This window comes from Drosophila gunungcola (genome assembly GCF_025200985.1).
Source record: "Drosophila gunungcola strain Sukarami chromosome 3L unlocalized genomic scaffold, Dgunungcola_SK_2 000003F, whole genome shotgun sequence".
NCBI lineage: Eukaryota > Metazoa > Arthropoda > Insecta > Diptera > Drosophilidae > Drosophila > Drosophila gunungcola.
The window spans coordinates 6,407,783-6,435,422 of NW_026453179.1; the positions used below are offsets into that span (position 1 = coordinate 6,407,783).

Here is a 27,640-nt window from a genome sequence, read left to right on the forward strand (position 1 = left end):
TTTTTGATATCAAAATCAAATAATTAAAATTAAAAGTAAATAATAATAATATTATTAATAAATTTAATCTTATAATGAAAATTCAAAAAGTAATTAATGTAGAAATAATAGAAAATAAATTAAATAAATGGATTTAATAACACCTTACAATTGAAATTAGGTTTCACATTATTTACTCATAGTTTAAAATTTTTGAGTTTCCGGTATAGATCAGAAATACAGATGTTCGTCTGTAATCGAATTTCTGCGTTTCATAAGTGTTGTTTCGCTTTTACATATTGTTTTGTCATTTAACGCAAATTACGTATACGACGCGTTGACCTCATTTGGGTTGATCAACAAATGCAGTTGTCGACAAAGTTGGCTCAAACCAACCCCCTGCCTCTCTTTGTCTTTCTCTTTTGGCTTCGCTTGACTTGTATTTCAAGCTCAAGTTCAACGTTGTCTGTTAGCGGTTGCCTGCATACTACCAGTTTTCATGCTGCTGGTGGCTTGCCATTAACATTTTGAGTGGCCGTTGTTGTTAACTCATTTTTTGCTTTCGTAAGTCTTGGCCAGTATAAAAATATGCGCGGCAAGCGAGAGGAACCCGCATATGTTTGAGCATTGCTCGCATTTATTGCAACATTTCCCCATGGGGAAGTAATCGAATCGTTTCGCCTCAGGTCTGGGTCTGGTTTAAATTGTACAGCGAAAAAAGAATCGTTATATCAGGTCCAAATTATCATATATTATTACTGATAAAAACTAAAATTTTGTAAAAAGGAAATTTTTTCTTATTGTTAATTCCTAATTTTTTATTTCGATTTTAAGGTAAAATTAGGCATTCCAAAAACATATCAAAAAACAACTATTTAAAAATTTTGTCTTAAATCAAGCTCTATTAGATGAAAATGTAACATTCACAATTAAGTATTAATAAACAAAAACTTTTTCTCTGTGTAGTGGTTATGCAGCTCCCATTTCTCAAATAGTTGCTGTTGCTTTTGTTGTTAGTCAACGGAAATTAGCTGAGAGTTTCATGTTTTCGATGTTTATTTTGTAGGCAATATATGAGGAAATTAGTTTTAAGGTTTTTTTTCGTTGCTTTGTTTTGTTTTTTGCATTATGAAAGTATATCGGCGTTTTGGGATTGGGCTCGGCTCTATTTAGTGTGTGTTGCGCTGACAAAAAATCATTTAAAAAATTTTTTTTTTCCGTTGGCTTGGTAATGACTGTGAACTGAAGTTTGGCCAGACCTATTTGTGGTCAATTGGGAGTGTCGATTGGGTTGGATTTGTATTGATTATTATTAGTTATTTTTGGCTCTTAACATGTTTTTAAATCTAACTGTCAGACCGATCATTGAAACGAATTTTGTATATTTTTGTAAAATAAGTAATGTAATTATTATTACTTTACAAATATCATTTACTATTTAGAGGGGTAAATATCGAATTTTATATTGTTAAGCAAATTTAGAATTGTAGGCTTACGTTCTTGCAGCTTTATTTATGCAATATGTCACTTACAGCCGACTGTTTCGCAGCTCATATCATATCCAGCTCCTATTTTTACATCCTCTTTCCACTCACCAATTACGCAATCAACTTGACCTCCAGTTCCTCAAAGAAATATATTCCAGCTGCTTTGAAGGCCAACAACTTAACCATGATGACGCTGCCGCAAAGTACGCTACATTACCAAGACGAGAAACTTACCTGTTGGGTATGCTATAAAAACCGCAACGTAATTTAAACAATTTTTATAAATGGTTTTTTTTTTTCATTTATCGTTTCAAAATTTGTATCTAAACCTTTATTGTTTGTTCTTTTTTGCAGTTTCTCATAAAAACAAATTTACTCGCTTTGCCTTAATCTCACTTCTTGCCTCTTGAAGTTTCTACGAATTGTTTTAGTTTCCTTTTTTAAATCATTGCCCATAACAGAAACATAACTTTCTTATTACAATAACAAAATCTGTAAAAACTTAAATTGAAGGTTTTGGAACTTAAGCTTAATTAGGCTGAGTGTAAAATAATTAACGATTGACTTCAGTTAAGTTAATAAATTATATCTAATATCTGCAGCATCTCGAGCACTTGAGTTGGAATTTCTTTAGGTTTTCTCTTTTGTTTTTTGTAATTTTTATTTTGGTTTTGTATATATATCTAGGTACATGTTAGTGTCCTTGCTTAGGCTTTCATCTTAACGTTTTAGTTTAAATTTGGTTTTCTTTCGTATTTCCTTTTGGGTTTGCATGCTGCCAACAACAATTAGGCTGAGTTTTTTGTGGATTTCTTTTAGCATTGCTCTAATGCCTTAAGCTGATTTTTTACTAATTATTTTTAAGTACCAAATGAAGTTTGTTTTGCCTTCTTTCAGGCATTATGTTAAGCTGATCTAGCTTCCGTTTAAGCCTCAACTTAAGCTATGGTAGCCTTGTGTTATTTATGAATTTTCCTTCAGCTTTCTTTTGCTTTTCATATATAAAATTATTTGCATTTCGTTTCATTTTGCAAAATTCTCAAAATATAAGTAAAGGCTCTAAAACGCTTTGTTAAGTTCTTTTTTAGTTTGGTTTTATTTAATTAATTTAGCTTGATTTTTTGCAACAACTAACAATTTTTTGGGTTTTTATCCTTTTATTTATCTTACTACATTTAAATATTTTTGTTTGTGGATTTTTGCCGGGGCTTTTTATTGATTTTAAAATTCAACAACATTTTTGTCTTTAATAATATGTAAGAATATATTTTATGTATATATATGTATATATAAGTTATGTATATGTGTATAATATTATGTATATAATAGCATTTAATATGTTTTGCATTGCCATTCGTTTCGCGACGCCACTTCCGTTTCCGCTACGCTCCTTGCCCGTTACTTACTTACTTACATTATCGCTTTGCTAATTTCTCATTTTTGTTTTTTTGCTTTGCACTGCAACAATTTGTGTCTTTAGTTACTATTTTTAACCCTGCCTAACGATCGCCTTCCCTTGCCCGTTTGCTATTTAGTTGAGTGTACTATATGCATACAACTAATATCTGTATAAGTTAGATATAAAAATCGTCAACTACGAATTTATCTACAAAAGTTATTCGCTTGTTTTGTTGTAGCATGCGTAATTCATTTAACTAATTCTTTTTGTATATAATAAATATATTTTAATGTTTATTGTATATTAAACATAATTTCGTTAGTTTTTATATTTGTTTTTAAACGTTTCATACTTTTCAGTTTTATCGTCTTCTGTTGTTGCTACAAAGTCTACATTTTGTTACGGAACATTCTTATTCGAAAATCTGGGTTTTCTTTTTTAAACTCAACAAAAATATTTAAATAAAAAACATCTACAACAAACTCGTTGCCGAAATTCTGAATTAATATCCTTGCCCTGGAAAACTTTGCTTGCTTTTGGCCTGGGAAAACTATGGCCCGAAAGTAGGCTATAGAAATCGCATCCTCCCCTGGCTGCTGCGTGAGTGTGGGTGTGTTTATATGTCAGCCAAACAAATTGATAAATAATTCATATATTATCAGTGGCGGTTTTTTATTCCGGTTTTTATTTAACAATTCTCTACATAAACCAAAAATTGTCTACAAAAATTCAACTACAAACTACGGAAAACAATACGTATTAAAAATATACAAAACTACGCTTAACTAAAGCTGTGTGGGGGAGGTCTACTGCTCATTCAACTAATGCCCAGGCCAATTAAATAAGCAAAATATCGTCCTAATTTGCTTTCACCTCTACGCGCAATTTATGTTACTTAGGTATAAATATTTTTATATAAATATAACATGATTTTTGTTTTACTTCTGGTTTGTTGTACAAATATGTAGCAATTGCTTGAATCTGCTTAGTCGTATAGTCCGCTATTTGAGTTATCCATATATGTTAAGTTTATCGTATATACTTGTGTGAATTCATTCAACAACCGAAGCTCAAAAATTTTCATTTTGCAAAATGACACCCAACATTTTCCGTAGGTTTTTTTTAGTGTTATTTGTGGGATTCTTTCTTTATTTTAAACGTTATCTTGTGGTTGTTTTCTCTAGGTGGTCTCATAGCAGTGCAAAAGGCCTTTAGGTTAGATTTGTTTTTAGGGGGTGTAGTTAAGGAAACAAATAAAAACAGGGAGGTGGCTAATTATCTATATTGCTATGTAGATTACTATATTATTTGTGTATTTCTTGCATCTATCGTTAGGGTTAGTTTCGATTTTGGTAACGGCTTTAGGTATGTTTCTTTAACTCTGTCTTGAGATCCTTGTATGGTTTCTATAACATATTTACTAACAATGAGCTATGCGGCGATGGGGTGGGGCAGCTGAGGAAGTAGATAGAAAATAAACGAGTTTTCAATAGTTAAAAGCAACGCTTAGACTTTTATTATTACACACAAATTTTTGTTGTTTGCTTTCTCACTTTTTCGTTACGCTCATTCTCCTTTATCGATCTTGCTTTTATGGTTTCTTTCAGTTTTTGTTGGTTTTGCACATTTTTCCATAGAATAAATAAAACTTATTGAAATTTGTTAAGAAGAAGTGCTTAATGAACTTAATTAACTCCCTACGCTTTTGTTTTAGCTTCCTTTTTGTTTGCTAAATATAAAATATAAATTTTGCTTTCGGTTGGTATATTTTTTGTTGTGGTTTCATATATTTTCTTAAATTTCTAAATAATTGTATGCAGGTAAATGTAACTCAAATGTATAACAAATAATAATAATTAATAAACTTAACTAACGAAAATAGTTGTTGTAACATAATTTTATGGTATTATGTAAAAATGTTTTGTTTAAGATCTTGCAAATCACACCAAAAGAAATAGTTTTTTTTGTTATAAAAGGTAAACGAATAAATTTTTTACAAACTTAAAGGAGAAATGTGAAAATATGGGAAGGAATAGCGCGGTGTGAAGGGGTTTTCCGGGGTATGGTCTGTGTGTCTTTGTTAGTAGGTAGTACGAAAAATAGTTCTCTCGCCTTAACTAGCTGACTATGTCTGGGTTAGATTTGGGGTTGGTTATTTTAATAATAACAAATCAACAACGAAAACTATTTCACTTCTAGTTTTGCATTTTTGTCTGTCCACAGTATGTCTCTGTCCGTCTGTTTTAACTTTTTTTTTTGGGTTTTCTGATATTTTTTTTTTCTTTAGGTTTATATAAAAATCATAGCTCACTTAAACTAACCAGCTGCCAAGTGCCCGGCAACTGAGGAGGGAAGTTCTTTGCTCATTTCTTAATGGTTTTCTCTTAGCGTTTAATTTTAATTTATTTTTTCCTTTTTTTTTGTGGGTTTTCATTTTGCAATTTTTTATACAAGATTTTCTTTTGCTTTTTAAGTTAATTCTTCTCTCGAGTTAATTTGAAAAAAGGCAACGAAATTATTTACAATATGATTTTTTGTGTGTATGTGTGTGGTTTTCCTTTTTCTAACAGCTAAAGCAAAACTTAACCGAAGAACTAATTACAAAAAATAATAAAAATTAAAGTAAAGGGGGAAAAGTAGCAGAAGAAGGTGAAGAAGGTTAACTTTTTTTCCGTAAAACTAGGCTAGACAACTATTAAACAATTTAAAAGATAACAATTCTAAGTCTGGGTTCTACGTGTGTCTCTTTCAGTGTATTTTAGGATTCCCATTGCGCTCGGAAGTATGCTACTTTAAAGGCAAAAAGCTTCGGCTTGCAGAGCTTTTCAATGCTCTGCTCTCGTGAGACTTTCTTTTTTGGCTACTCTAAAAATGATTAGTTTCCATTCGGTTTCTCCTCCTTTGTGTTTAGTTAATTTGCTTTTAGTTTTTATCATAAAATAAATATTTAAGCGGAGCACGACGCTGTGAGGAGTTTGTTGTGTGTGTATGTGTGTGTTTGCTTACTAATTATATTTTTGCATATACATATTTAGATATAATATGTATTTATAGTGTTGCTTTCATGTCTGCTGTACTAAACATTATTAGTAGTTTTATCATAGTTATGATTATTGTTATTTTATCAATAGGTATTATTATTTAATTGTTGTGGTGTCCTCAGGCCAAGTCACAAAATTGTATTTATCATTACACATCTTGGAATTTCGATAGACGTGCACGCAAGTCCATGTTCTCCTGTTTCAACTGCTCCACCTCCTGATGTAATGTTGCATTCTAAATGGGATTAATTCAGATTAATTTTGGGCTATCTGAGAGGTATTCTGAGGTACTAACTTCCTTCTCCAAGTAGCGTGCCCGCATCGCAATCTGGTTCTCCTTTTGGCGCCGGGCATCGCGGGATCGCTTGGCGGCAATGTTGTTCTTCCGGCGGCGGGCCCAATACTTGTCGTCCTTGAGCTCATCTGGAACAAATTGCTTGCGTGACTTTTTGATCATCGGCTGCGGCTTGAGCTCCTCGTCGGAGAAGGCTCGAGTTCGCGGATCAAAGTCACGGCCCGAGGAGGCGAACGAAAATGCTGGAATATCAAATACTAAATGTTAACAATGGTTCACAGACTGTTTCGTGCTAAATTAACATCATTAAAATCAACCTCCGAACGGAAACTCAACAAACAAAATGGTAACTCATGGAAAATTATATTGAATACGAATTGAATTTAAATTGAAATTGAAATTTAAGGATTTGCACAAATTGGAATGGGAATCATTGAGTGGAAGGACCTTGTGGGCCCTTGGTTTGTGTCTCTTTAACATTTAGCATTTGATACGACATTTGTGGGTAACTTAAATTAATTTATAAAATTCAGTTGTAATTTAAGTTAGAAGCAATGTCCATTCCATTTGTGTTTTAAATAATTTAATTTACAAAAGTCAATAAAGTTTTTGATTAAGTTCTTAGGATCGTAGTTATGTCGGTATTTTTAAGCGGCGTTATCGATGTGATAAAGAAGCTGATAACCATATGCTTGATAACGAAAATGTTATCGTCAAAATAAGACTAATGCGTCAATTATAAATATTTTTTCAATTGATATTAGTTGTCATATATATATATATTTATATTATTATTACACTGAACATACAATATGTTGGAAATATGTTTAAAATCTACAAGTGAAATTCAAATTTAATTATAGTTGGAACTGGATTTTTTCGATTAATTGCGCATGTTGGATTCATTACTTTAAATCGATATAATATTTTAACAATCGATTTAATCGGATTTCGATCACAATAGATATTGCAATTTCCACCGCTTTGGCTTGTACATAATTTAATTATAATTTATTTTACGATCTCAGTTTAGACTTTATCGATGGCGCGGCGGTATGCTATACTCACTTGACTCGGCCGGCGATGGCGGATTTAGCGTGTCCGGACTGATGCAGTCGGATGGCGAGGGCGACCGCTCCCGCTTTGTGGTTATGTGGCCAAGGCCGAGCGACAGACCCGCTGCGTGACCCAGGGAATCAGACCGGTGACCCAGACCACTCGAGTGGCCCAGATGCGTTCCGGGCAGGCCATCAGGTATGTTATTCTCCGACAGGAACTCGTCTAGGTCGGCATACTAAAATGTGAAATACAAAAATGCAATGAACAACTGAACACGGATGAGATGAGCAAATATATTTCCTCGGTGTTAGTCACACGATCTGAGCTCTGATGATGAGAATACAATTCTCGCACTAAGTAAGCAATCGATAACATTCAAGTTAACTGTTTCGCCGTGTATTTTGTCATGACTGTACTGGTGTTTGTGTCTGTGTTTAAGGCAGTTTCCACTGAACTCATTGTAAAATTTTTAACATTTTTCTAAAGAGTTTTTCAGTGGAATAAGCCTTTAGATATAGAATTTTTGAGCTTTGTGTGTAATTTTTGACCGTTGGAACATTGTATAAAAAGACGCAGCCACTACGCAGCGATGACAGAAATGATACTAACTTGTGTTACCTTGAGGTCGGCATCGTAGGGCAGGGTCTTGTCCCAGAGATTTGGGCCCAGGAACGCCGTTTGCGCCTCAACATTCCAGATGTCGCCCTCCTCCTTGTATTTGTCATCCGGGCAGATGATTTCTTTGCTATTCGATGTGGATTTGCCTGCAAAAGAAAAGGGTGGACAATTAGTCAGGGCCAAAGCTGATAAGATAGTGCGTCAAGTTGAGGGTTAATATCTTAACCCCATACTTGAAATTGGGTCAAGTATTCTCCATTTCTCTATTATATAAACCAATCAAATTCTTTGGGAATTGTATGGGAACCACACTTATAGCTGAAACAATTTCCGCGAATTTCCGCATGCAGCATTTGGCCATAAAAACGGGTTACAAGCAAACAAAACGAAACAAAGACAGAAAACCAACAAACAAACAAATCACACACACACACACACACAATGCAAACATCGGCAAGAGGAAGCAGCGGACAGCTTACATACGAAAAGCGAAAGTGAAATTTTTACTACAGCTTTCAAACTGATTTTTATCGCTTCCAGATGAGAAAAAAAAAATTAAACAAAATTAAAATAAACTCAAGCACTCAAAGTGATGGCTAAAGCTTTTTAGCCCTATTGTAGCCGAGTTGAGTGTTTTTTGTTTTTGAAGCTTTATTTTGGCTTTGACGCTGCGCATGCGCAGCTGAGCATGATCTTTCTTTACTTTTCGCTTCTTTTCTTTGATTTCTTTCACAAAACCCGTTTTCTGGCCACAGACAGTAACAAAAACCAGTTGCCGTCTTTGGTTTCTTCGGCTCGCAATAGTTTCCGCTTTCTTATTCACTCTCACTTTCATTTGCGAATGCTTTTTTCTTGTATTTCTCTTTTTTTTTTACAGTTGTTGCCACTGCCGCTTTTTGCATTACGGACTATTGCGAAATTTTATGCCATTTTGCGGCTTGCCTCTTCCTTTCCTCGACTTCTTCGGCGCCAAACAGCACACACATATTTCTGGTTTGTGCCATGAAGTAATATCTTTTATTTTCGATGTGCTCACCAAAGCGTAAGTGAAATGCTCAAGTGTCTGTGAAGAAATGTCTGGTGTTTGGTGCAAATTAGGACTTGCAAGTCGGCAAATGCACGGGCCTACGAGGCGTATGGGCAACTTAGAGACCGGTTCCTTTTAATTATACAATTTATGTTTGTTATTTGCAGAAAGATTTATGTGGGAGTTAATAAGGACTTTTTAGCTCAGGACTTTGTCCTCAGAGACTAAAGTTCTATTGGAATTCAAATTAAATTATACAAAATATAAATAAAGAAAATCTAAACTTATAAAGTTAATGTAAAAGCAGGTATCGTAAAAAAAATAATAAATCGTTCAACTAACCATAATTGAAGATATAAGTTATTTATATTCATAAAACATTAAACTGCAGCAAAAATTCGTAACAATGTCAAAAAACTACTTTAATAGACTACAAAAAATCAATTTAAGTTTCTAAAATTTTGCAAATCATGCCAAGCAGATGCCAATAAAACTTCTCTAAAGACTAAATATAATATTAATCATAAAAAGCGCACAACACTAATTTCAAAATGGTAGAAACAAACTTTCGCATGGCGATTAAGCAAAACACAAACAAAAGATACGAAAAACACAACGTCGCAAATACAAAAACATTATAAAGATAAAACAAACTAATAAACAAAAATAGACAAAAACCAAATTACCGTTTGCTTTGCAAATGAAACCCAAAAATGGAGATTTCCTGCCTGTAAAACAGAAGAAACGAAAAGAGAGATAGTAGAAAAGAAATACAAAATGGATTTTTTAAATAAAGAAAACAATTAAAAAACAAGAACTAATTCAGTAAAGACATAATAGATAAAATGACAATGTAACAGACAGCATGCAAATGAGAGGTTTTTAAACAACATATTTTATATATGTACATATAATATGTTTCTGAATAAGAAATCGAGAAGGATGTTAATTTTACTCCTTCATGAATATTGCCAGAGATACTTTTACTTTTATTTTATTGCCTTCGATCTGAATTTATTTCTTTTTCAGTTCACTTTCACTGTCATCAACGTTGTTGATTTGTGTGTTAAGCAGCAGGAATCTTGTCTTTCGGTTTATTTTTAGAAGCGAACCCAAAACAGGAATTCAACTTAATCTTCTCTTGTTTTTGCTTCAGTTTCGGTTTCAGTTTCTCTTGCCATTTTAAGTGGGTCAAGCGATTTTTTTCTGTGTCATCTTTGGGAGCCCTCGCACCTTTTATTTAATTTTACCTTTTTCGGGCTGGGGGTTTTTTATCTTCTTTTTTTCGACCAACAAAATTTCTCATTTTTGGCAATTAAAATAATTTGCATAATTTTCGTGCGTTTTTAGTATGTATTTCACTTTCATTAGAAAGGGATAGAAAGAGAGAGAGTTGTCTCTTTTTGAGCCTACGACAACAAATTTATTGTTTCTTTAGTGAAACGCTCTCACACACTCCCAGTTCTTTTTTTTGGTCATAGTTTTTTTATATGGACCTTATAACAAGATTATGCTTATTACTGGTATTATTATTTTGCTGTAAATTGTTAGTTTTTCAGTCTTTGTTGTGTTAATGGTTGGCCACAGTTTTTAGTAGACCATGGTCCGTAGATTTTTCAGATATGTAAAAGGTTTTTTTTTTGGGAATTAAACTTTCACTTTTTGTATCGTTTTTTTCGGGTTTTTAGTATGAAGCAGCGTAAATTTTGGTTGAATGGCGGTTTTAGTGACAGTGACTTTGATGAATTTACAAGTCAGTTAAGAAGGAAGTGATGATAAAGTGGAAGGAAGTATATTTTCCTTTTCTTTAAACAGCTTACAATGCCTAATTAATTTAGTATAGTGTATATAAGAAGTCAGAAAAATTGATTTAGTTTTTATAATAGTTTTAGTTGCTTTATTTTAAGTTGGTTTACCCATCTTAAAATCTTGTATTCGTTTTGTTTTCATTTATCTACAATTGGTTCCGCCTTTAAACAGTTTGTAAAAATATCTATTAGACCAATTAAAATTTCGATTCCAAGCCACATCCATCTCAACTGCCCGAAAATACTCCTCACCCCACTTACCCCCTCGATAAGCGAAATGAAAGTGAGAGTGCTGAACAGACAGGAAAAAACGAGTCTTAAGCCGCCAAAAAACTATCCCCAAAAAAGCATTCAGAGAAACCAGTTTAAAATACGCAAAACGATACAACTTCTGGGGGAAGAATTAAATCAAAGATTATACTATGACGATGCCAACGACATTGAAGAATATTTATGAAAATTTATTCCACGCGAAAGTTTATTTTGGAGACCCAGTTTAACACCACTGGATTATCATAACAATAATAATAAAATCGATAGTACTAACAAAAAAAATATAATAATATTGTCATAAAAAAAAAAAGAAATAAGTTGTGGCTAAATTATGCAACTTTTTGCAATTTTGTTTTATTTTGAGCCGCCAGCACACACGTAAAACAACAACAACTGTCCGCCCCTTTCACCTGTCTTTCTCCATCTCTCTTACACTCTCTGTACTTTCAGTCATACAGTGCGCATGCGCAACGATGGCGCAACTGTGACTGGTTTTTTGTTGCTGCTTTCCGTGGTGTTGTAGTTGTTTTTCGTGTTGTTGTTGCTGCTGCTGCGCCTGAGTGCCTCGTTGTATTACATCGATTTATAAACTATATGTACATCGCACTCTTTTTTTTATGGTTTGTTGCCATTGTTGTTGGGAAGTTGTTGTTGTTGGTGAAGTGCAGAAAGTGTAACACTTTCGATTGTTGCCCCGTCTCTGTGTATTTAGTCTGTCGTTGTTGCTTTTGCTGCTGCGGCTTTGTGTGCATTGCATTCATTCCGTATTTGCGCTCATTTGCATTGCTTTTTGTGTACCTCTTTTTTATATTTTTTACAGCTTTCTGTCTGCTTGTTTTATATCTTACCGCTCTTTTTTTTTTGAAATTAATTATGTGTGGGAAAATGTGATGGGCATTAGATTTCCGGGTTGCTAACGTCGAATGCTTGTTGTTAGGAGGCGGCAAAGGGCAATATTTTGTTAAAAACTAGTGCTGTCTGCCCAACTTTGTATTGGAGAATTTGACCATAATTTTTAAGTCCAATTATTATATTAATATTATTACTTTCTTTTTTTTCACTGCTTTCAAGTGTTAATTGCTGTTAGTCTCAAACGTGTATAGCCTTAGAAGACAATTTCTTTTCAATAATTTAGTTTTGAAGAATCCAATCTATTTTTATATATATGGTGAAAATTATTTGGCCTGATTTCCGAAACAGAATAACCGTTTAAGGTAGGTTTACTAAGCCAAATGAGTTTTTTTTTAATATTAAAATGGTAAGTTTTGGATATTATTTACTTACAAAAAAAAAAAGTTTAGTAAAAAGTTTTCCATATTTTAAAAAAATAATTTTCATACTTTAATAACTATTATCCGGGCTATAAACTTATAACTAGTTATCCCATTGAACCTCAAACGTTGATATATGTTTGGTATAACCGTTACGGATTCTATACAAATATTTAATATAAACATATCAATTAACACACAAATAATGCACTCCTTAATTTTTAAAAAATATGCAAACTAATATAATTTAAAATTTAGGGCAATTTAATTTTTTATATAGTTATGGCCGGCTTTAAAATAAATAAAATGATACAAATTGTCAAGTTGTTGAAAACTATAATTTTTAAGCTATTATAAACCAAATTAATCCATTTTCTAAACTTTCCCAAATTTTACAATCTTTCCAGCTGTGCAATTTCATTTTTCCATCTCCGGCACTCTGAATTTTTGCAGACTACCTGATACAAACGCGATTTCCCTAACGGCAGACCGCTTTCTTTGCTATTACGAAATTAATAGAAAATTATGAAAGATAACCGCACAGAGCGGCGGAATATTTTGCAATAGTTTAATTGCCCGAGACTCGGGCGGCGAAAGTGAAAATCCGCAGACAGCGACACAATTTGCCAGATAGTTTTTCCACTCAGCCCATTAGCCCAATTTCAATTCGAAAGAAAGCCAAAGCAGCGGCGGCAGCAGCCGGAGCAGTTAATTAGCAGAAATAAGGAAGCGAAACCGATAATCATACGTATCGTGTTGGCTCTATCAAATTATAGACTCATGCCATAAAGCTGGCTGAAACACGAACGACGACCAGAGACATCGAAACCCAAATAAAATTGCCTCAAATATGCAGAGCACGCTGGCTGGTTGGAAAATAAAAAAAAAACGATGGAGGCGTGGCTGGGGTAAAACGTAATCAAAACACAGTAAATTCAATCAAAGTGCTTCTGGTCTTTTTGTGTTTTTTGTATTTTTCGCCTGGCCTGACGACGTGTGAACAGATTGCTCATACGCCTCGTGGTGCACAAGGCAAAAGCCAAAGCGCCTCTCTTTCGGGCCACTTTCACTGATTCAAGTTTCTCACCTGGCAGCGTCGCAGTAATTCGCACGTTTTACCGTTGTGCGATTGCGCAACACATTTTGCGCTTGTGAGTGAGTGTCGGCCAAACACACAACACAACACAGCACAACAATAAATTGGCAACAATCTTGCGTTTGGCCAAGACGAGTAGCTAGCGCTTTTGATTGAAATAACTGTAATACGTTGCATTTTGGCAGGCCGCCTATCTGGGTGAGTGTGTGACGGCTGGGGGGTTTCTAGGCCCCCGCCAGCCCCCTTCAGTTTTCGCCTTTTGGCATGTTTCAGGGGCGCATTAACGCGACGCGCTTCCCGCGGAGATAAACCAAACGAAAGGAAGTCATGAATGGCCAGATTGAGGCGCACCGAACGAGTCAAGTCAATTGAAATTGGAGGCGCTCATGGCCATGGCTTTGATAGAACCGTAGAAGCTGTAGAAGCTGTAACCAGATATTACTTAATGCGAGAAAAAAAAACCTTTTGAAAACAGAGTGTCAAGAAAAGAAAAGTTGTATATTAAATTCTACAATTCCACTTACCAACAATTTGTTTGCATATATTTTAAACATTTAAAATCTTGGTTCAACAACCAATTGAAACATATGCAAGCAATTCAACTATTTATTTCGAAAACAATATTAAAAAGACAACTTTTGAATGTATTTTAGAAAATAATGAAATAAATTTACGAAATTTACGTAAACGTATCAGAATTTTAAACAACATAATATATTTTATTTAATAAAAGTCAAAGAAATAACTTATTTTTTTAAATTTTAGCATTTAATTTTTTTTTAACACAATACTAAAAAAAATGTTGTTTTTTTATGCTTATTTAGCTAATAATAAAATATTAAACAAAAGACCTGGGCCATTTATCTACACATTGTTTTTGGCAACTTTCGAAATTTTATATTGTATTTTTTGATTAAGATAAAATTATATTTTTTTCCCACTCTTTAGAGCTGAACTGGAACCCTACAATTTTTTTTTTGTGTCTTGTCTGTCTTTCTGTTTTATTTCAAGAAGAGCCAACAAAGTTAACAACGAGCAGGCCAAAAAAAAATATCAAAAACTACCAAAGAGCAAAGAAAGAAATGAATTTAAAAACTGCCGAAAAAGTGAAAGTTAATTTTGGTGATGTTGCTAAGCCGGCAGAGCAGCTGACTTGTTGTTGCTGGCGTCGGCGTTGCTTCAACGAAAGTAAAAACGCATTTTTCGGCAGCCGAAGAGCCGCTTATGAATTTGATATTGTCCGCCTGAACACATATAAATTATTCCGCGCAATGTCAAACAGAAACTTAGAAAAAATTGCCCTTTTGTTGCCGCTTTATTTTTTGGCAGATCAACTTTGGGTGATAACAACAAAAGGCCAAAGACGAGACGAGAGTCAAAAAAAGCCAAAAGGCCGGACCAGTCGGTTTTTAAATACATCATAATAAAACCAAAAAAAGTAGCTTGGAATATTTATATATAAACATATATATATATATATATATATATATATATTTACGTATATATGGAAAGCACCCAAAGTCAGAAACGAAAGTTGTCTGGAAATGTCGCGTTCAACAACTTGTTGCTGTATTTTGGCCCTTGCCGAGAGCATGGCCTAAAGTCGAAAGCAAAAGTGATTGTGAAATGCCGGAGTCAGAGTCGGAGAGTCCGAAAGGTTTGAAAGTAAAGATACTCGAGCAAACCTACCCCACGCGGAAATGTCAGAGCCGCCGCACTGAACCCATAGAGCAGCCCCCCAGAAACCAAAAGCCCCTCCTGTCAGTCCTCATAAGCCGTCTCCACAATTGGACAGTCAGGCCCCGGATAAAAAGCCACAGCAGCAACATGTGCCCCTTGCCGATCGATTTAAGCTGACTTTGACACCACATCAGGGTCGTTTTGGGGGTTGGGGCTGTCGCCGGTGGGATGAGAAAAATTAGCCAGACATACAATCAATTTGGGGAAATGCAGCAACTGCGACAAGGAAATAAACTTAGCCAGCGAAGGTCAAGAGCTGCAACATCAGCAATTTGTGGCTTGAAGGTAGGCTAAATGTGTTAAGTATTAGAGGTATTCCTTGTCTGTCTTAAAACACACCTATTCCGCAGCGTTATACTTCCCAAGTAAAGTAAAAGTAACGAAACTTATATATTTAAAAGAATATTAATGTTCACATCGATTTGAGATTCTTGTAACCATCCTTTGAAAACATCTGCAGAATGTTTAAAGATCTTCCCAGCTAGATTCCTTTCAAGTTGCTTTAGCAATTATAATTGTAGAACTAGTATTTTCTAGCCCTGAAACATGTAATTAAATTCCTGAATGATGTCAATTGTTATTTCCATGTTGCTAGTTGTATTTAATTACTAATTGATGATCCATACCATTTAAATAGTTGGCGTGTTGCTTCCACAATTGTTGCACCTGGAATTGCGTCCATCGATTGTTGTCATCGCCTCCAGCATTATTATTATTATTGTTGCTATTGTTGTTTGTATTATTATTATTGTTGTTGTTGTTGTTGTTGCTGTTGTTGATAACACCCACTAGGCTATTAACCAAACTATTCTCGTGCGCCTGTTGTTGTTGCGCCACCGCGGAGGCGGTGTTAACTGTAGGCGTGGCATTGTTTGTTGCCGTTAGATTGGCATTTGGTGTGGCTGGATTGTTGTTGTTGTTGTTATTATTATTATTGTTGTTGTTGAGGGAGGCATGGTTATTAATTATGATATTGAGATTGTTGTGATTGAGTATGTTATTATTATTATTGCTGCCTGGACTGTTGCCCGTGCTGTTGTTGCTGTTGGCATGTTGCTGCTGCTGCTGCTGTTGCTGTTGCAGGTTGTTGGCTGCAACTGCCACCACAGCAGCGGCTGCATTCACATTTACATGCGCCAGATGTTGCAGATGATGCTGCAACAATTGCGTGGGCGGCGGCAATGAGCCATTGGCAACGTTATTGCCATTGCTAAGATTGTTGAGCAGTTGCTGTTGCTGTTGTTGCTGTTGCTGCTGCTGCTGCTGGTGTTGCATATTACTGCGGAGCAGATTGTTGTTGCAGGCCACATTGAGATTCGAATTGCTGGTGTTGCTGTTGGCATTGCCCGTGTTGCTGCCGTTGCCGGCCAGCAAATGCGGCAGATTGTGCACTTGCAGGGGCAAACTGCTGAGCGGTGGCAATGCCGCCGTCTGCGACATGTTGCCCAGCAATTGTTGCTGCTGGTGTTGCTGTTGCTGCTGCTGCTGCTGTTGCACATTCTGCAGCAATTGCAGCTGCTGTTGCTGGTGCTGCAGGCCATGCTGCTGCTGCTGTTGCTGCTGCTGTAGCGCCAGTGCTGGCGGTGGCATTTGATAGTCCATTCTCATTGCTGAGATCACAATTTGTTAAATTCCTTGTTCAATTCAGAGTTATTTATTGCATGTATCACTTAGCTGGCCATGTGTGGCCCAAACATGTTGCTGCTGCGGCACTGGCTGTTAACTTAATTAACAACAAATTGGAATTTAAAACCGAATAAAGCTTTTTATCGCACGTTGCCGTAGCTGTTGCTGCTGCTGCTGCTGTTGCCGCTTCTAATTGCTCGTGGCGATCGCCCGCACAGCAGCAACATCAGCCGGAGAGCGAGCTTACACTTGTACACTTTGATACTCAGAATATTGCGAGTGCTTTGGCTTAGTTTTTGTCGCTGTTTTTTGCATTCGCAATTTTTCTATTGTTTGTTTTGTTTGCCTTTTTCTATTATTATTCGTTGTCAACTATTCCCCTTACTGAGCGTTGTTTTATTTAATTTTTTGTAGCTGTGTGTGGGGCTGGGCCCGTTTGCAAAGGGGTTCAGTTCTCGCTGCCCGCCGCTTTTGAATGAGAAAAGTTTGACCTTGAATCGGCAACACAAAAAAAAAACACCCAGCAAAATGTTTTGCTATGCGTTTTTGCTATTTCTCAGCCTGATCGTCGCACTTATTTTCTGTGGGTTGACGTTCAAGCGAATATTTTACTATTGCATATATTAATTATTTTCTCTTGCGAGGGAATGTTTGCGATGTTGATAAAAAAATTCGATAAATTGTTTATTGACAGTTTGTATTGCCACTAGAATCAAATATTGTTCTCTACATTTTTGCCTTTAGATACAATTAGTATTGATTTTTATTATGGTTTCCTATTTACAAATCGTATTTTTTAATTAATTTAAAATATATTTTTGGCATTCGAATTTAATTTGTAATTATTCAATGAGATTTAAAAATTGATGAAGTTTTTAAAATGTCAATCTGTTTTAGGCTTGAAAGAATTTTTATGACAAAAAATGTTCAACAACGTTTAATATATATTCCTTTGACTTTTAAATGCAAGCTGTTTATTTCCTTAGATTTTTATTAGCTCCCTTCGTTTTAATTTGTGTTTTGCAAACTTATAAACACCTTTGATTTACTCCTGTCGTTTTATTTTGTATATTTGTGATGTTTTATGTACTCTATTTTTCATATAAATTCTTTGTTTTCCATTCAGGAATTTAAAGCATTTTTAAAAATTCACTTTAATGATCGTGTGTGATCATAAATTTCTGGTATTCGGGAGATCATATAATTTCGAGCACTACACAATTCGTTTTAATCCAAAATGAGGGAGGCTTTTAAGAGGATCGATCCTCGTTGGGTGGAAGATAAAGGAAACGAAAGTTCACAAGTTCGCACGAATTCGAAAGCGTCGTGCTAAAGACGAAGACACGCGTCGTATACGTATTATTTTATGGCTTTTGCTTTCGGCGGCTTGGTATTGGTGAGTGGGTTTTGGGTTTTCGGGATTGGTTGGTTGGCCATATATTATTTGATTTGGTTTTTTGGTTTTGCTAGAGAGCCGTGAACCGAACCGGTGCCGCCGGACTGCGAACGTTGAGTGAACGCGCGCGTCGAATTTGCCATGCAACGCAGCTTCAGCTTCGCAGCTGAGCAGAGAAACGGAGAAAACCAGAGAAACAGAGAAAAGCTGAGACGGCGAGAAAAAGAGCAAAAGAAATAACAAATAAAAGCCAAACTTGAAACCGAAAGCATTAAAGCCCACGGCACCCTGTCTTTCTCCTTTCTCCCCGCTCGCTTAGTTTTTTTTGCGCATTCCGCCTGTTTACTTTCTTTCGCGCCGCCTGCCAAAGTTCGCCTCTGCTGACGTCGACGTCGCTGTCGCCACGCTTGGCGGGAGCTGTGCTGCCGACGTCGTCGTCGACGTCGACGTTTATGCGGAAGCAGATTTTCCGCTGTCGACGCAGGCAGCAGCTTTGTTTTGAGTCGCTAGCAAAAGCTTTTCGCTCGCTCGTCAATTTGAGTGCGATTTCTGGTCTCAAGTGATGGGTTTTTTAAACTTTTTAAAATAAATAGAATACTTACTATGTAAATAATATTTTATAGAAAACTTTAACTTAGATTAGAATACTTTGGAAAATTCTTAAGCAATTTTTCATTTTGATAAAAAAAAAAATTCAAAATTGTAAAAGATTAAAATAATAATTAACATTCAAAATTTATCCATTGTTAGAATCTATTTTGTAAATAAAGTAAAAGAAACCATTGGTTTAAAAATATTTAAGTACAAAGTAAATTCTTAAAAAAATAGAAAGTGATAAAAAAAATCGTATTTTCAACGATTTAAATAACTATAAAAACTATATTTCCTTTCAATGTTTAATGTTAGTAAATGAAACAAGACAAAAGCTTACCATCAAAATGTTAAGCAAACATACAAATACTAAGACATCCCAAAAAAGGGGAAATACAGTCCAAAAGTTTGGGTTTGGATGCTTACCTGTAAAGAGAATAAAATATATATATATTATTAAAGAGCTGCTTTAGTACATAAAAAAAAATGAATTTAAAAAACGTTATTAATTTATTTACAATACCTAGGAAATAACGCAATTGTATTTATTTGCTATATATCAAAAGAACACAAGTGAGAATTAATAGACATAAATTTGGTTTTGTCAAGGGTGGCGGAAATTTCCCATGCATGGGGTGCCCACCCACAACGACAACTGACATTTATCCATTTTAGCTTTCCCCGCTCTACCTACACAACAAAAAAAAAACTAAATTCATACAAATTATTATACATTCCGCCTTTAAAAGGTCATTTCCAGTATATTCAATAGCGAAAAATTTCACCGGCACAACGAAAATGCAAACAAAAAATCGAGAGGGAGAGCTGGAAGACCGCCCACATTTCATTTGAAATATGCATTTCCATATCATCTGTCATAAAAATCTCATCAGCCTAATTCCGAAATCTAATCAAACCAAATGCATTTTCTCAACGTTGACCAACTGAGGTCAGTTAAAAATAAAAGACGGAAAAACCATGGAAATTGGTGGCAGCTCAGTCGCGATTTTCAAAAGGATTTGTGCCAAATGCATTGACTAAGTAGATCAAAAAGGGTGAAAGGATGTGCCAAAAAGAAAACTGAAATCTAGCAGCATTGCAAAAACTTTCAGTCTGGTCTAAAAAAAACCAAATGCCACACAGATGTTCTCGTTTAATTACTATTAAATGAAAAATTTAACGGCATATGAACAAATTTTCCAGTTCCATTTGCCATACATAATTAAAAATTCCCTTATGAAAACTAATAGGTAGCCCATAAACTGATAAGAAATAGACATATGTATATATAGGCAAAAATAAATTCATTTTATCAATAAAAAAAGGAAATAGCTATATTTAATGAAATTTCCCTTGTGGTAGGCTGCTAACCAATAAACTTGGCGATCCCTCAGTGCAAAGATACATTTGCCGATGTATTTACATTTCGAATTCCATTTCCTATTCAATTCGAAAAGTCGACGTCAGTGAGTACAGTATATATGGACTATATATATATACATATATAGTATAGTATACATTAGCCCAGCTGAGCTCACGTGTGCGCGGCAAGCTTTCTTGACTTTTGCGCTTTACAAGCTCGCAGTGCGCAAAGTTCTCGGCCGCTGACGTCGGATGATATCAGCTCGCGGGATGCAGATAGACGTTCTATAGATATTTCGCGAAGGGCTGTTGGCATATATCAAGAGTTTGCAACGGAATAGTAATTTTCTAATACAAGACAAGCTTGAAGAAAAATAAAAAATCACCAAACTAGTCATACATTTTATCAGTTGTTTTCGGTTTCCATTGTATTTGTAATGTACTTTTCTGTATTCACTTACAAGGCCAAGTAACTATTCAGAAAACTATACTCAACTTAAGTCCAACGAGAAACACTTTGAATAACTGACTACTATAGCGTTAGGAAAACTCATAAACATTCGAGGCTAAATACATTTTATGTACAGGTTTTTTGTGATATATCTAAGTAGTTTAAAATATTTTCACGTTTTAAATCTTTTCTTTTTGGTTTTAAAAGCGAAAGTTTATTTTGTTGTAATAGTCATTTAATATAAGTTTACTTGTACCCTACACGTGTGGATTTTTCCAATAACAGTGACATTATTTAGAGTCAATCGTTTTTACTTATAGGATAGTGTATAATTTCCTAATAATTGTACAGTTTTAACTATTATTAGGTTTTAGGTACTAATTTTGTGCACCCTGTTTTTGCCCTAATATTTTCCCCATTTTTCCAGACTTTTTCACCTCACCTGTGTTGGCTGGCTGAAATCGCGACTTTAGGCTGTTCAAATGGTTGTGATGCTCGTTGGCGATCACGGCTGCTGCCACGGCATTTGCCACATGTTGCACGGAGGATACATTGCTGTTGGTGTTATTATTGCTGCCGTTGTTGTTGCTTTGGCCGGGATTCCCAGTATTTGCATTACCAGTTCCCACTGCAGCAGGATTATTATTGCCACTGGTATTATTCCCATTAGAGCCCTGATTGCCACTTGCAACTGCAGCGGACGCTGCAACAGCAGCAGCACTGCAACCGGCAGCTGTTGCAGCTGCAGCGGCATTGCTCTGTGGATCCATGAAGGAGTTGCGCTGGTAATGGTGATTCTCCTGGTAAGTCCGCTGATACGACAGCGTGGGCAGCGTCCACGAATTGTTGGTCTTGTAGTGGAAGTTGCCGGTACCAAAAATGGAGTGGGTGTTGGTGTTGCCATTTGTATTTCCCGCTGCAACAGCAACAGCGGCCGAAGAAAGTGTATGGGCCAGCTGAGCGGCATGATGTTGCTGCTGTGCATGCTGCTGCTGATGTTGGTGGTGTTGTTGCTGCTGCTGCTGTTGTTGTTGCTGTTGATGCTGCTGCTGCTGCTGTTGTTGTTGCTGCTGTTGCTGGTGTGTATGATGCGGATGAAGCGTATGGCCAAGATGTTGCTGCTGGTTGTGATGCTGAGAGTGTTGCTGTTGTTGCTGCAGGACAGCGGCAACATGCTGCTGGTGCGCTTGATGTTGCTGCTGTACATGCTGTTGGTGTTGCTGCTGCTGCTGCTGTTGCTGGTGGTGCAAGGCGGCCGTCTGCTGTTGCAAGGCCCAGGCATTCACGCCATTGTTGCTAGCGGTGGCGGTGCCAGCTCCACCTCCACCTCCTCCGCCTCCTCCTGCACTGCTTTTACCCGAATCATTGCTGCTAACACTACTGCGATGGTTGTCCATGGTTCCGGAGGATCCTGTCATGCTGCCATCATTGCCACTATCGGAATTGCCGCTGCTGCTGAGGTTGCCACTGCTGTTGTTGCCACCGCTGTTGCTGCTACCGTTGCCACTATTCACTGCCGCTGCAGCAGCAACTTGTGAGTTAAGTTGCTGGAAATACTGCGACAAGGTGGCATTGGCATGCTCCTGGGCAAAAAAACTGGTACACGAATTCGTATCCGACGACATAGTCACTGGTTCTTAAAACTGGGTCCGATATTCTCACTGGTAAACCCTTCACTGGTTACGGAATTTCACTGTTTTCCTTTTGCTCTTAGGTGATCACCTCCTTGTGCTGAACGTGATTGAATTTGCTAATCAGCAGTATAAACTTTGGGCCACGGCCAAAAGTTGTGCGCATTGTCTTTACACTTGGTTTCACTGTAGTTTTAAGTGCAACATAAACTTTTGTCTGTGCTATCTGAAAATAGTGTGCTTTCGGTTTGAAAAACCCAGATTAGTGTTGAGCACTTTTTGTGTTTTACTTGTTTTTACAGCCAATTGATAGCCAATTTGTTGTTGCTAATGAACAGGTGATAGTGGGTTAAAATTGTTGAGAGTGATTCAGTGTTCAGTATAGGGAAGCGATTTTGATAGTGACTGATAATGAGCTCGCTTGTTTTCGTGTAGTCAGGGAATGCACTTTGTTTGCGTCTATTTTTGTATGATTTTCATTTAGTTTCCATTATTTTTTATTGATGATCATGATGATAAGGAATAAGAAAAGGCATTGTATAGTTGTATAGTCTGCGTTTTCTTTTAGTTCAATTAATTTTGTATAATAAGATTTTTGTGACGCTATAGAAATCTTTAAGTGGAATCAACCGGTACAAAGGCTATCCGTGTTTTTCAAACAAGTTTTGCCATGGAAAATTTCAAGAACATATTTAAATGTGAACAAACGAATTCTTATTTGCCAAATCAATAATCGAGACAGAGGCTTTATAGGTTTATTTTTTAAATAGTTTTTTTATATGTCATTTGTAAAACTTTCTATATATAAAACAAAACAAATAAATTATTATTTGCCAAATCAATTGAATTATCCTTTTTTCTGGTGAATAACTCTTTTTTCTCTCTAAGCCTTTTGTTGAATACCTTTTCTTATTCTCAGAATTGGTTGCTGCTTAGAAATGAGATCGTTTTTTGCATTGCGTTTTTTGTTGTTTCGGTTTTGTATTTTTCTTTCTTGGGTTTGTTGTTTTGTAGGAAAAATTAAAAAAAATTAAACTGTTTGAAATTGGATCCGTAACTTTGGCGTCGCTGGACAGAGATTGTCGAGGGATCTCCCGATATCTCGTTCTTTCCTTCTCTGCCTGATACTATCTCTCTCTTTCTTTCTGCGTAATTTTTCCTTTTCAATAATAGTTGTTAATTCTATGACACACACAGACAGACACTTTAGATTAATTTCACAATATATTGCACTTGATTTTTATTTAGCAAAAATGACTTGCTTGGGTTAAAGTTCTTCCAGAACTTTTTATTGTGTGTTGAAAAATAATTTTCAATTAGTTTGTTTTGTTGGCGTTAGGAATATTTTTGTTTTTCCCGCTCGATTGGAAAAAATCACGGAACGCGCAGCGACGATTTTCACATGAGAACGCGATGCGACAGAATGCCGGCCGAGTAATTTGCTCGGTCTCAATTTCCGTCTCTGGTTTTTCTCTGTCGCTGCTGCAGTCGCCGCTGCAGTCAACGCCTCTGCCATCGCTACCGCTCTCTCAGCCAGCTAAAATTGCAATTTTCTGCAAGTAAGTCGGCTTACGTAAAGGGCGGAGGTCCAAAAACAGCTCTCCCTCTCCGACTTTGATAATTGTTTTTCAAGTTTTTTTTATCAAATGTTGGTACCGCAAAATATTTGTGTTCATACAAGAGAATATTAATACATACAGACAGCTGGGCTCAAAATAATAGTTTTGGTCCTATGTTAAATGGCTTATAAACAAGTTATTTGTATGTAAATCCTAATTACCATAAAAATTAAAGCTTACAAAACATTTTTGTATTGTTTTTTAAAAGTTTGTAGACCTCATTATTTTCTCTTAACTTGCCTATAAACATTAAAAATGATTATTATTTCTTAAAGCTTACCAATTAAAATAAGATCTTTAAATAATAATCAAAAAAATCATTAATAAAAATTATCTTTTTTTAGGATAACAAATGTGTTTAAGTCTAAATAATTTTTAAAAATTAAAAGGTATACACGTTTTTAAAAATACAAAAGGTGATATTTATTTTATTTTCTTCTGTATGTATAAAGGTATACCTTAACTATTTTTTGCCTGCACTATTTGTTTAAGAAAAGGCAAATACTGCTATTATTTTGAGCACAGCTATATATATTTGTATATACCTGGGGACAGAAGCAGCGACGTCGGCGTTAGCAGCGCTGCTGCGGCCAAGTCACGCGGATTTCAATATGACCCAAAGCCCACTGTCTAGCACAGTTTTAAGCACGTGTTGCGGACACATCGGCCACTCACACAGTCGCAAATTAATTGCGAGAGAAAGAGAAGTGCACGTTGAATAGCAAGCGCACTCGAAGATACAGATAGGCAAACACAGATACACATATAGATAGGGTAGCAGATAGAGATACGAATACAGCTCAAAAGTTTTCAGTCGCTTCGCAATAGAGGGCTATATCTCACCCCCTGTACCTGATATATATATATATATATATATATATATATATATATGTGTGGTCAATACACTGCATGTATCAGCTGGAGTGCGTGGTCGTTTAATTCGGCAGTGATGCGGCTGCAAAACGTGACGTATGCGTAATGTGCTTCACGGGATTGCCTCTATGCCACGAACTAATTAACGCTGCGTCATGGAAAGTACGTAGGCCTCTAGGGGGGAGTGGTTGGGGGTCTAGAGCAGGGTGCTTCACCCATCGGGTAAACCCAAAGGCACGGCGTAGTAGCTGCAGCACAGCGTATACTTAATCTCAAAAGTGCAAAACTATTGGCGTATTCAAACTATTGAGGTTTAATTCAAGTTTCTAATGATGTTAATATTTATTTGCTGTTGGCATAGGTCCGGTAAACTTTCTAAGAAATTTATATTTTCCGGTTATTTTCGAGCGGTTCATAACATAAGGAATTTTTTTTTACGTAGAGCATCGATAAATTATAGAATTGCTTAACCATAGTTAATCAGATTTCCCAGAACCGTAAAAGTCTGATTAATTTAATTTTATAAATTTCTCAAAGTAGTGTTTAAACAATTTAAATTTTCTTAAAAAGTTTTAAAATAATAATTTTTTTTATTTTATAAAATACGAAAAAAAACATAAAAACAATTTTTTTAGTTTAACAAAATTCTTACCTCGGGATATTTTTTTTCATTTTTTAAATAGTTCTTATTTATGGTAATGTTTCAAGATCAATGCAAGCATTTATTATAATACGTTGAAATATTTCCATTTAATAGTTATAGCTTTTTAGGAAATTAATAAATGTAAAAAAACTTTAATACATACATACATTCGGATTTCTTCATAATACATAAAATCATTTCTGTTTAAATTAAAAAAAAAAAACTGATCAAATTTTTAAAATTTTAAAATGAGCTCTTACTTATTGAAACTGCTAGTTATTAAAATTTTTATTTTGCCACTAGTCCTGATCTTTTCAAATAACATTTCAAAAGTTTTCCTTTTATGTTAGCCAATTCAAGTAAATGCCAAGAACACTTTGAAAATTCTTCCACCTCGTAAAACTATTCTATTCTCCCTGGGTTTTCAACCTCGGGCTATCCCTCGGTCAAACAAAAGATCTCTTGCTTTTAAGAAACCCAGTCAGCCCTGAATACATGTCAATCTGCATAAACGTGGACCATGTGGAAAAGCGTGCTTTAGTCACCTGTTTCCCAGGCGAGCCAACCTAGGGAATATTGAGTATACGCCCCGTTAAGTGACTATTTTGGGAACCGAAAAAGCAACAAGTCATCAAAAACTTCGGGAAGTGGAAAGCCGAGACCCGAACTTGGCTTCGGGTTCCTGCCAATGGCAAAAGGATGTGCGGCAGAGGTTCGCCATTGGCCGGGCTTATATGCCGGAAAAATCGAGAAAAGGGAACCAATCCGGAGAGTTCTGCCAACGCGGGCAGAGGCAGTGGGCTACGTCGGCAGCGACGCTGGCTGTGGCGGCAGCGTTGTCAGGTTTTCTGTTTGTTTTGTTGTCAGTTGTTGTATTTTGTGTTATCACGTTTTGCTACCACGTGCACCAGCCCCCATTTGGTGGTGTGTGTGCGCGATTGCCTCACTCACACTTAAGCCCCTCCAAATACCCACTCACACATCCGCAATCCGCACTCACATAGATACGGCCTGGCGCTTCGACGGATGAATGAGCCCTGAGAGCGGGAGAACTCGCTAAGCAAAACCCAACTGAGTCGAAGACGAAGCTATTGCTGGTTTATAAATAGCAGTTTAAAGCATCGCACACACATCTACGTATCGAATCAATGAGTCACACACACTCACACGCCACTTTTTTGCATCTAAAGAACAACAAAAAAAAAGGGAACCAAACACACTGCATAGATGTGCAAATAAAGCAAGTTGTGCAAAAACAGAAACAGAAAGTAAACAAAATAATTGCTGCAATTTTTGAGCAGGCAAACAGAAAACAATTTCATTAAAAAAAATATATTTTAATACCTTACTAACAAAAATAAAAGAATTTTAAGTCCTACAAGTAGTAGTATTAACTTACTGGTTTACGAAATAAAATCATCAGCTGCCTAAAATGTATTTCTAACAGAGCAAAGGTTTTAAAATTGTTTAATTTGCACAACAAAAGTTTTATTTTTAAATTTAAATCTGAAAAAGACACAACGCTGAAGACACTATACTCAGTACAAACAGCGATAAAACATTATTCATACGTTTTCGTTAAATGTATTTAAACACATATATGTAGTGACACAAAAAAATCTTCCAACAATATGTGTCACTATAATTTTATGGCAAAAAAATTGAAAAATATATTTATATATAATTGTTATTGCTTTTTTCCATGTAACACTCATTTTTGAATACAAAAAAAATGTCGCCGCAGAATTGAGCCACTAACACAAAGACAAGGTATGGCACGTCAAACCTTAATTAAACATTCTGTGATTTGCTGTGTTTGCATGGAAACCGTCTGGGGTTCTGGTTCCATATAGGGGTATTATGGATCCGCTGGAGAGCGGGGTGTATGGGTCTGTCATGGCGACGTTCAAGTCATTATACACGTGTTTAGAGCAGCAGGTCGTAAACTAACATATTGCTAAATAATTATTTAGAAACGCTGAAATGCCTAAACGTTTTTTACGATAGCACAACTGGCTTATTAAGAGCCTCCAACCCGTTGACCCAAATAGTGCAACTACAATGGCTAAATAGAATTATATACTTAGAACATTTTAGTTGGACTAAATAAGGGCAACTACTTATGTATGTAGTTTTAATAATGATTTCATATCTGTCTGGGTTAGTGATGGTCCATTTGTGTTACTGCCTTGCATTTTGAACTCAGAGCAAAGGTTTTTTTAAACAATTAATAACAAAATATTGAACGAAAGACTGAATTGACTTAGTTTGAATTCACTAGATTCCTTAAGAGCATTAATAAACTAATAAATAAGTATATATGGCAATTAAAAGAATAATTAACAAACTACTTAC

At 35.7% G+C, this 27,640-nt stretch overlaps 1 protein-coding gene across 17 annotated transcripts in view; it reads right to left on the reverse strand.

The window, feature by feature from the left end:
• Nucleotides 1-4,781: 4,781 nt before the first annotated feature.
• Nucleotides 4,782-27,640, reverse strand: part of LOC128258829 (hepatic leukemia factor) — a 56,446-nt gene continuing 33,587 nt past the window's right edge. For 5 of the 17 annotated variants that reach the window (XM_052990752.1, XM_052990747.1, XM_052990749.1 and 2 more), the window contains 5 exons: nucleotides 9,592-9,633; nucleotides 7,870-8,024; nucleotides 7,270-7,495; nucleotides 6,202-6,443; nucleotides 4,782-6,141 (listed from right to left, as the gene is read on the reverse strand). In XM_052990752.1, coding sequence (XP_052846712.1) covers nucleotides 6,055-6,141; nucleotides 6,202-6,443; nucleotides 7,270-7,495; nucleotides 7,870-8,024; nucleotides 9,592-9,633 — 752 coding nt within the window. In that variant the 3' untranslated portion in view covers nucleotides 4,782-6,054. Of the gene's footprint in view, nucleotides 6,142-6,201; nucleotides 6,444-7,269; nucleotides 7,496-7,869; nucleotides 8,025-9,591; nucleotides 9,634-15,719; nucleotides 17,401-17,757; nucleotides 18,496-20,961; nucleotides 22,478-23,053; nucleotides 23,586-27,640 lie in introns of those variants that run through there. The other 12 variants (XM_052990754.1, XM_052990751.1, XM_052990737.1 and 9 more) reach the window with 11 other exon arrangements.